The sequence below is a fragment of the Glandiceps talaboti genome, chromosome 22, assembly GCF_964340395.1.
Source record: "Glandiceps talaboti chromosome 22, keGlaTala1.1, whole genome shotgun sequence".
Lineage (NCBI taxonomy): Eukaryota > Metazoa > Hemichordata > Enteropneusta > Spengelidae > Glandiceps > Glandiceps talaboti.
The window spans coordinates 9,241,364-9,252,232 of record NC_135570.1 but is presented as its reverse complement, the minus strand read 5'-3'; the positions used below and the strand labels follow the sequence as shown (position 1 = coordinate 9,252,232).

General features: G+C 36.1%; 1 protein-coding gene across 1 annotated transcript; it reads right to left on the bottom strand.

Moving 5' to 3' along the window:
* Nucleotides 1-246: 246 nt before the first annotated feature.
* On the bottom strand, nt 247-10,062 carry LOC144452350 (ubiquitin-conjugating enzyme E2 2-like). The gene is made up of 6 exons (XM_078143437.1): nt 9,924-10,062; nt 6,599-6,662; nt 5,033-5,064; nt 3,689-3,766; nt 1,792-1,897; nt 247-1,286 (listed from the first exon to the last, which is right to left on the bottom strand). The coding sequence occupies exons 1-6, from the start codon at nt 9,945-9,947 to the stop codon at nt 1,147-1,149; spliced, it is 444 nt and encodes a 147-aa protein (XP_077999563.1). The 5' UTR covers nt 9,948-10,062; the 3' UTR covers nt 247-1,146.
* Nucleotides 10,063-10,869: the final 807 nt, after the last annotated feature.

Below are 10,869 nucleotides of genomic sequence, written 5' to 3'. Positions count from 1 at the left end.
ATGTCTTTCCATCATTTCCTGATAAAAATGTTATTTCAAATGACTAACATAAAAGCCGTCCTCTCACTCAATGCATCTTGGAATTGGAAAATTGACTATTGACACAACTACTTTCATCATCAAAACTTAGAGATTTCGGTGAGTATATACTGCTCATGCACAAAGTGGTTTGTGTATGTGTACACACATCCAAACACACCTACACACACACACGCAAACACAAATGAATACCATACACTCAATATGCAAGATTGTACAGAAAATACATTTTGAAGCAAAGTAATTTATACACAAGTGAAAAGATAAGTATACTGGTATGAAAGGCCATTTGTGAAAGTAAACATTGAAACACTGACATGAACAAAAGGTGATTTGTCTTGGTTATTCAAAGTATTGTTTCTTGTATATGAAAAATATTTGAAAAAAAAAGGTCTTTGCTATTGGCTATCTTTGAAAAAAAAAGGTTTGTACAAAATGTGGTGATAGAAAGACCACAAAAATGTAAACTTGGCTGTAAAGTAAGCACTAAAATGAGTTATTGACTACTTACTGAACATAACCTGTACAAAATGGAACTATAGCTTATTACAACAACTGGGTACTCATCCTTTTTTTGTGAATTTTTTTTGTCTATTAATTACACTTTCACCTTGTTACACGAGGGGAAACTTTTCATTCAAATTGACACTTGTCAGTTATATACGTCAGAAGAATTTCCTGCAGAATACATTTACAAAATGAAAAAAAAAAAAAGAAAAAAAAAGTTCAGGCACATGTTTTGTCGTCTTGTGTAGTGGTTCAGAACCTGTTGTTTTATTTCTCATTTATCAACAACATTCCGAATCAGATGTCGAAATACAACTGTTTGGATATTCTTATAGCAGTCTTTTTTCTCTAATTTTTTTATATATTTGCCTGTGCCAGTTTCTCTTCTCAGTACTTTCAAAAAAACAAGATGAAAACCAAACCACACAAAATGGGTGTAAGTATTCCTTTCTGAACGTTGGCAGGTGGTAGTCAGATCTGTCAAAGTGTTTACACGATAATAAGTAGGACACTGGTTACTGTCACGGATCTCTTTTTCAAAATCTCAGTGTTCAATAATCCAAAGATGTTTCCCAAGTAATGTCCATTTTCACTGTCTTATCACATGGCATACTTTTTCGTCCAATCAGTTGCCAATCCATTGTATCTTGGGCGGTCTGTTTTGTATGTTCTCGCAATGTCCGGAACAAGAGGATCATCTGGGTTAGGATCACATAATAGCGAACAAATTGACAGCAAGACTGCAAGAGACAAAAGAAATACATGAATTTTGTTAGTCTAGTTTTTTTTTGATCATGTATGGGGTGCAAAAGTTACAGATAATACAGTCCCAAAAAAAGAAAGAACATCATCGACATTTCAAGTAGTCTATAAGGTACGCTGTGGTGGGGCACCCTCACACATCGGTCAACCCCTCTCAGGCCGGTGAGGGCGGAGCGACATGACGTATCTTAGTCTACGTTTCAAGTTTACTCTTGAACACTAGACAAACATGTACACAACACATCTTTCATTGATAGATTTGTCATCATGGACTAAAGGTTCTTTTATCTCTCACTACAGATGTTCTTTAAAAGAGAAGCAACAACAAATAATCTTTCAGTCCAAACATGATATGGTTTGGTTATAAACATAGTCTCAGTAACCCAGACTCATTGCTAATAATAATAATACTGTATGTATATAATGCGCTTGTATATATACTTTTAAATACACACACATATATATATATATATTTTTACTCACCTTTAGATATTGTTAATGCAGGTGACCATTGTGATCGCAAAATATCCAAACAAATACTACCGTTACTATTTATATTTGGATGATATATGCGAGTTGTAAACGATACCTGAAAAGAAACATAAGAAATTAGGAAATCTAAAGAGTAAAATAGTGATGATTAGTACACACACACACACACACACACACACACACACACACACACACACACACACACACACACACACACACACACACACACACACACACACACACACACACACACACACACACACACACACACACACACACACACACACACACACACACACACACACACACACACACACTTCTATTTCCGTTACCATGACAGGAACACTATTACTGAAGGATAGATGTTTTTCACACTGCTGGCTTTGTATTTGATTGTAATCTTGTACCTGACACACAGTTTACCAAATGGCTGAGGTGAGAATCTATGTTATTAACATGTCTGCTTGACTGCCATCCTACCTATTCCGGTATAATTGGATATTGATAACATCCCCTACCCAGGGGATGGCACAATGTTTGTTCAAGGAGGCAACTACACAGAGTAATTGTACCCCGATGTACAAGCATGGGAAGGGACTGCAGTTATTCATTTTATGCACTACCACTCACATTTAGTTAAACAGGGACATTTGAAATTTTGCCACTGTTGCAGCGATAACTTGTATGTAGTACAATTTTTGGCCATTACGACAGATACGATGGTTTACTCTTCTACTTGCTAAAACAGATGTGACTGCTCTAGGGTTATCTTCTTATATACCCATAATGCTTACAGCGGGTATCATTTTCATCAAAACATAGCTCAAGGTAAGTTTTAGAAATTTAAATTGTTAAATATTTATCAACAGACTGCAGCTAACAACTGAACATGTCACATCTCTAGTACTTATTTTTGCTATGGTTTGGAAACCCCAGTACCTAGGAGGAGTGGGGAGGGAGAGTGAGAGTGGGAATCTGGTATAATGTTCATAGATTCCCATACCTTATTCCAGATTTAACCCCCCCCCCCCCCCCCCCCCCCCCCCTCAAACAGCACAGTGCTGGAGGAATAATTTCATTTACATAGATTTAGGCTTAGGTTTCTATGGTAACTGAAACAGACAAGAGTTGAGTGGCAGACAAGAAATATCTTCAGTTTCTTAGTGTTTTTTCAAACACTACTCACGTGCTCTCAGCTAATCTACACTTCCTTAAACAAAGTAGTCGTCTAGTTTGCCAACAAATGATCTACATCTTGTTTGACATTTGTACCAAATATTTGAAACCAAGCTATGAGTGTCAAAGATTGGGCTGACCATGGACAGACAAGATGAATATGGATTATTCTTATTTTATAGCCCTTCTTTGGATTTGCCCACTGGGGCTATTAACAAGGTAAACCCAACCATACTTCATGGCCTGAATCACTCTGTTGTTTAATTCACTCAAAAATATTGTTTGAACCCTCAAGTGATTTTGATTCAGAAACAGACTAGGTAAATAATCTACACTCTGAATTTAAATCTGCTACAAAACTGATGTTTCTTGTGTAGAAAACACACTCAGAAGAGACAGTATAGGCTCAAATCTTGGCTTTGGAAACAGGTCAACTACTTGATGAACATTCAAAATGCTAACTACGAATAAGATAGATTATGGAAAATGTTTTGCTCATAATTTCAAGACTATATTATGACAATGAAAAATAGTCACTTGGAACAGTAAATTAGAAACAGTTGCAATGTTTTGATCTGTGTACTTCAGACCTAGATCACGCAATGTGTTTACTGATTCACTGTAAATGTAATAGTTTCTAATTTACTGTTCTACAGTAACTATATTTCACTGTCTACGATGAATTCTATCTGATTTTTACAACTATACTTACCTTGGGAGGTTTAAAAGGATAATCTGTTGGGAAATGAATAGCTAGAAAGAACACACCACCCATATATGGACTGTCCGGCTAACAAGACAAAATATACAAAATGTAGTCAATAATTCACAAAATAGAGTAGATAAATCTATAAACATCAAAATAGGAAAACAGTCTGGTGGGTCAACGCTAGCCTACAATCCAGTTGTGTGCGAGTTTTTGGCTCTTGTCTTTCCTCTACCAAGCCTGGCATTTTGCTAGTGGTCATTTAGTTCAAACTAAAATTACATCACAATTTCCCAAAGTAGTGTTCAACCAACTGAATGTGGCAGTTATGTTTACATCGTATAGCTCAACCCTCCGAGAGCTGGTTCTAATCACATGGTGACGCTACTGATGTATCTAACCTGGAAAATTTGAATAAGAATTTGTGCCTTCTTTCTGGCCAAAGCTCCACTATAGTAAATGGCCGCTAGCAAAATGCCAGTTGTGGCAGGTGAAAGGTGAGTGCCAAAATCCCCACACACCTGGTTTCTAGGCTGATGCATATACATGACAAGGCGATAGAGGCAAGCTACTATGACACCACATCAGTCTCAAAAACAGTTTCAATGTTGATATTTTGTTTATTATCTTTGAAGTGGGTTGTCGGTGGTCAAACGGTTAGCTCATATGCCTCTTACCTCTGCAGCCTGGGTTTGAACCCATCAAGCATTGGCTGGGTTTGATTAAAATCTAACCAGGTCTATATGTAAGAAGGGATTTCAGTTTGACCCTGCCGAACAATGCAGTTTTTCTCGGGGTACTCCAGTTTCCTCCTGCTTCCTATACAATAGGGCACTGCTCTTGTGGTAACCATTCAAAAATTTCCGAATTTATTTGGATAAAAGATTATTACTATTCCTGAGCATGGGAATATGACTAACTAATTACATGTCTTACATGACATCAAATCTTTCTTCATTGTTATCACTGTCCATGTCACTTCAATGGACTGGTGACATACAACTATACCCTAGTACTGACTGACTGAACACTCAAGGCAATGCAACTGAATGAGGAGGTAAAGTATGCTAGAGTCTCACATAATGTCTGTGTGACTCAAAGATTTGTTACTCAATGACTCAACTTATGACATGACATTGCAAATATTGTACAATGAAAATACTAAAATTAGTACACCCCTGGTGAGACATTGGTAAAAATCTGGTATTCCGATCCATAGAATTTTTTGACTGTGAGCAGTTTTCATTTGTAATGGTGAACACACCATTCAATCTTGCAAAAAATGCTAACATTCTTGTTCCATGCTCATAGCACTTTGAAAAATACCCATATATATACAGTAATACTTACAGGGCCCATTATAGTTGCTTGCCAGTGAAACACTGTAAAAAAAAAAGAACATATAAATTAACAATGGATATCAACATGCTAAATTTTTGGACAATTTTAGATTGCCAAGATAATATTCTCCTATGATTAGCACAGCTATTTCCCAAGTCCCTTACCCTCCTATGATTAGCACAGCTATTTCCCAAGTCCTGTCACCCCAACTTTTCCATATTTCTATTCTTTTCACAATTTTTGACAATTTATATTTGGGGTACCAAGATATAAGTTTCTTTAGACCAACTTTACATAGCTTATAGACATCAGAAACTCTACATACATTCATATATGGGTCTTACTTCTCCATTGGATTCCTTTGTGACATACATGTTACCAGCTGACCCATAAATATTTGCATATCTCAAGTTCTTTTTATGATAAAATTAATCGGTGGTACATTGTTGTTAACTAAAATACTTTTCAAATTATGAGTTTCGATTCAAGTTATTTCAAATATACAAATCTGATATGAAGGTTTTTAAGACATAATAAAATTTATGATAGTATATTATACTATAAAAGTCTCACTCTTTGACCTTTCACCTACTTCTGACTCCTTTGGTTACTGTACCTACACTGGTATTTTTATGATCTATATACTCTACTTACAACCTGGTTGTTGTATTCTATCTGACATTCTCTGACATGGTCTTTTTACTACAAAAGAACTTATGTGGATCTCATCGGATTTCTGAATATAATTACCATATATTTCGGTCATCAGGCTTTAATAGTTTGGGTAGCAGTTAAATATGTCAATTTTATGATGGTTTTCTAAACCTCTTAATTCATGATGTTGAGGGATCCTTGGACATGACCTGTGAGTTGAAAAATCACAGTTTGACAGAGCTACTTATATTAATTGAGAGTGCCCCTTCATTTTCATGAGCTCAATTAGTTATTTATACGTTGCCTTTGGACAACAGCTGTTTATTACATGGTCTTTACACTGACACATCAAGTATTTGTGACTGTTAACCTATGTTAACATACAGACAATGCGATATTCTGCACCTATGGCTGCCACTCAGTCTTATAGGCAATCACAGTATAATAGGTATAATGGTTTATGTCTGACAAAGCTAACATGTAGCTTAACAAATTCTGAGTAATAACAAATTTATAGTCTAGAGGATATCTGTGGCTTCAAACTCTTCTCACAACAGATCTTGAAATCCGAAGCCACAGATAGTCATCAGATAGCCTTCAGTCTAGCGGTGAGACTAACAAAATTCAGTCTTGTTCCATTGCTGACCCTGCTGACCTCGCAGAATAAGGGTGTGGAGTTTGGTTGAGGGCAGGTACATACGGGACCAAAAATCCATAGCATAAAAGGTCTCTGTCAACTTCCTACTGTGTTGGGATGGAGGTGTGCAAAGGTGAGGGTATGTGTACGCATTGGTTTTGATGAAATGTGTGCTAGGGAAGGAGGGGGTGAGGTGGGGGTTTGAGGTGCTTGCTAGGTGAGGGCTTAAAAGATTTTGGCATAAATCATGTTTATTCAAATATTTCTGGCAATGGCTAACTTACAGTCATCATTTACTGGTCCTGCAGAACACTGTGCTGGGGGGTCACGACCAAGATCTTGTAATTCCTGTGAAGAACAGAAAGTAATACCAGTGAGTCAATTCTATTAGTTTACATACATGTTACAGTAGCTAGCTTTCATGAAGATGGTGGTGCATTTTGCAACCAAAGATGATAAGGAAAATTCACTATCTATTTTTCACTTGAACCCATAAAAATATGCAAAATATGCAAACTATTATTCTGATTAGCTAAACCACTTCCATTAGTCATTAGTACTGCATACATTGGTTTGATGTCCATGTGTAAACAATTATATTAATTTGGTAACAAATTTCACATTTGTGGACATATTGGTGGTGTTTGATCACTCGTCAATCATATATGCCTAGCAATTATCAAATTCTGAAAAGTGAAAAAGAATTATGACTAAGAAAAATAGTTTCAGTTCCACTGTTACAACAACTTTGTCTTTAAAATGTCACCATTTCAATACATGTAATTAATACACTTAGACAAAAGCTCTTGGGAATGTAACTAAATTATTACTATCCATTCTTCATCAATGACAAATAACAGAAAATTATACAAACAGAGGTAAAATAACTGAATATCTTGTTTTAATTTCGAAGAGCCTTTAAAATAACTCTAATGGTAAGATTACACCAATATCAAGGTTAGTATCATTCAGTCCCTTTGACCTAGTATTTCATTCTCCTTGACCTTCCAGTGACCTTGGATATCAGTACTCTAGGAGAATTGACTAGTAATCAATACAATCAGTGTTGACACTAGACATTGTATCCTGATGGTCAAGTGTACATTTCAAAGTGTATACTATTACTATTGAATGAATGACTATGAAGTCAATATGTCAAGGTATTTAGTAACATTTCAAAAGCCAATATCTACACTTAGATACAAGTCAATATAAGTGTTGTATTTTTCCCTGTAGTGGCTGACAAATTTCATCTCCTCAATAAACAAAGAAACAGACAGTTGTTTTACAACAATGTCATGATCATTGTTGACTGTAGCAGCAGTCCTTTGCCTCAATGACTTTCATTATTCTAGTTCATGTAATTACAATGTAAATGAAACCATGAACTAGAGGCCAGAGCACATTAAAATTCTTTTCCCTGATAACTACATCAATACATGTCAAGGCCAAGTTTGTGATCTCTGTATATTTATTCTAAGAGGTGAATGTCATTGTCTGATGTAATGCTAGTATCAACATAAACAGTCTAGATCTACCTGTGGTATCAAATCATATAAAGAGAGATCTTGAGATCCAATGACACTGATAACACTAGACTACAACATCAAGTCATTATAAACCAAAAGGCTGCTCACTACAATAAACAAAGATAATATGAAGGACTATACTTTCTATCATGCTAGCCTAGAGTAATGTCGTGTATGGATTTGACTATCCTCACCATCAGCTTCTTGGGAGTCACAGGTTATTTCCTCTGTGTGACATGTTGACAGATGATAGTCAAATCCCCCCCCCCCCATGACTTGGCTTGACTGTAGGCTACTGTATAATTCAAGTGTAAAAAAACTTCATAGTGAACTTGGTGGTACAGTAGGTACAAGTACCAATAGATAATTCAGGAAGGTTTGTCAAAACACATGAAATGTTGTTTATACAGAAAATCTTTGGAAAAGGTTCATCAGTATGAAAATTTGTATTTGACACAAAAAATGACAGGTATTCTTGCCTAACTATCTGAGCTTGTAACCAGTAGTCTACCGTGGAATGGTTTTGACCACGTAGATGACAGTATTACTATTAGCCTGTTGTATAAAAGCATGGCTTAATGTATAAAACTGTTCAGAGTCAAAATGACAAAGAAATAACATGTCTTTCCAGTTGTGAATTGGCCTAGAATCAATTGCTTGTTATAATTTTCACAAAGGTGGTGTCCAGCTTAAGGTTGTAGATTCATGTTTCCGTGTAAATTTCAATGGTTTGAAAACATGGAAATATACATAGAATTATTATATAGAATTGAAAACTGTTTTAACATAAACTTTGATTTTGAGTTTAAAAAGCTATCTGGTGATACAGGTATAATGTACTCTGAAGATTATAATTAACTCCAGAACAGCTGTCATCATCATATTGGTCACCTCAGAAAAATGGGTCACCATAAATAGTCTATTTGATAAAGATAAAACAATGCTCATTTTTATGTAAAATGTTTACAATCACAGATATGAACCTAAATAAACTCAATGGAAACAATGACTGGTTGGATAGCATCAAGAAAGCTGCTGTACAAGGTACAAAGTCACCGATGTCGCTATGTGAATATAATTTCATCATTATTGACAGAAATCAAGAGAATTTGAACACAAGACTGGTGTGACTCAAACAAAAGTCCACTGGGAAATAATTCAATATAACCTCTAACTCATCCCTTAAATGTACTAATATGTAGGTTGTCTATTTTACATTTAAATTACATGTAAGGTACCAAGTACATCATGACATGCTGTTTATGTTGGTATACTTTATGACTCATCCAGGATGTCGCTCAGGTGTGACGTAATATCCTGACCACCGTTGTTTTACTGTGAAACTTACGACATACTATTTGGGCTAGACTACAATTAACATTGTTCACGGTTTTTCCAATCATTAAACGTTTCACACGTGCACAGACTTTAACTGTATAACAGTTACGTTGGCACATAAACATGAATCGTCTCTCAACTCTCATTTTTTAACATGTCACTCAACAGACCACAGACATATTGACAATCGGCAGAGTTCGATCGACCATTTCAGGACGATCCAAAAGTGACCCCGGAAAACAAAACGGGAAACTTGGCAGCAGTTACTGACGGCATGCCAAAGATGACATTAACTAATCGTAGACACATTTGTCAGTTTTAGACCATGTGACGAAACCATGATTATTTAAGACATAACATCAGTTTCTCGACTTCATTCATTCATTCAAATGACACACTCGTCTTTACCCGATTGCTGACACGGCGAAAAGACACGAACATAATATTTATAAAAGTCATTGAAAACGCCCGAAAGACAATTTGGCACATCTTGTCAAAACTCGCTGAATCGTCGACATATTAGTTGAACTTTATGAACCACACTCACACGGGCGGACTTTATATGAAGAAACTATTGTGTCGCCCTTGCCGGCGACGGTGTCCTATTCTTTGTACATCGGAGTCCAGAAAAATCCGTCAAGTCAGGCACCACAAATTGCGTGTATTATCAAAAAGAACGGTTAAATATCTCAACTGAAAGGGCAATCACTGATCTGGCCGAAGAATACGAGAAATACGTTACCTTTTTTATTCTTTTTAACGCCATGGTATCTTAATATCTATAATAGGGTACGTACACCCGGAAAATCACACACGAAAATAGAGTAAGATCTCTTCGACTGTTTCCTGATGGACACTGACTACCAATGTGGGTTGTGATTCTAAAAGTAGTACCAATTTGAGTCATGTGACAGAACAACTAAGCTGCCATTGAATTTTAATACATTGAAAAATGATAATATTGGACGATGACCCAATCGATAAAATATTCAATTAATCGAAATATCACAATGATTCGTGATGATATTCTGGGAGAAGTCTTTTTTTCTTCATTACTGTAGAATATAGTGCTGGCGGATTAATACGAAATGACATATTTAACTGCCACGAACTGCTTCAGTATTATGACGACTTCAAAGAGTTCAACGGAAACATGAAATGTATATATATAAGTATTGCAATACATCAAATAAATTACTGAACATGAGGGGTAGCCAATAGCAGCCAACAATCCATTAATTATCTAAGAAATTTATTTTATACAAAACTGTAAGTGAACGAGGTCAGAAAAGGAGCCCTTCGAAACCATTATGCTACGGGATTTCTACAGTACAAAGAAGGGCGCCACGGATGGCGCTTGATACAATGATAACTTACCACGGCTCCCTGACCGTTCGACCCCACCTTTACTTGAATCCCCACAGAGTCTGCCCGTATACTATATGTAAACATGTCCCCGGTTTCTATGCTCCCGGGTTATGCTTCGTTTCGTAATTCCATCATCGTTGTGTCAGCATTGTCTTCTTCTTCATCACCACGTATTCTCATATCGCTCTTTATAGCACACCCATACTCGCAACCACAAACATCATCATCATCATCATCATCATCATCATCATCATCATCATCATCATCATCATCATCATCATCATCATCATCATCATCATCATCATCATCATCATCATCAT

Excerpts from the sequence above, each read along its gene's own strand:
- LOC144452350 (XM_078143437.1), bottom strand. The coding sequence starts at position 9,947 with ATGGCGTTAAAAAGAATAAAAAAG. Across the intron at positions 1,898-3,688 it reads ATCCTTTTAAACCTCCCAAG|GTATCGTTTACAACTCGCAT; the intron begins GTAAGTATAGTT and ends GTTTCTTTTCAG. Across the intron at positions 1,287-1,791 it reads TGCATTAACAATATCTAAAG|TCTTGCTGTCAATTTGTTCG; the intron begins GTGAGTAAAAAT and ends TGTCTCTTGCAG.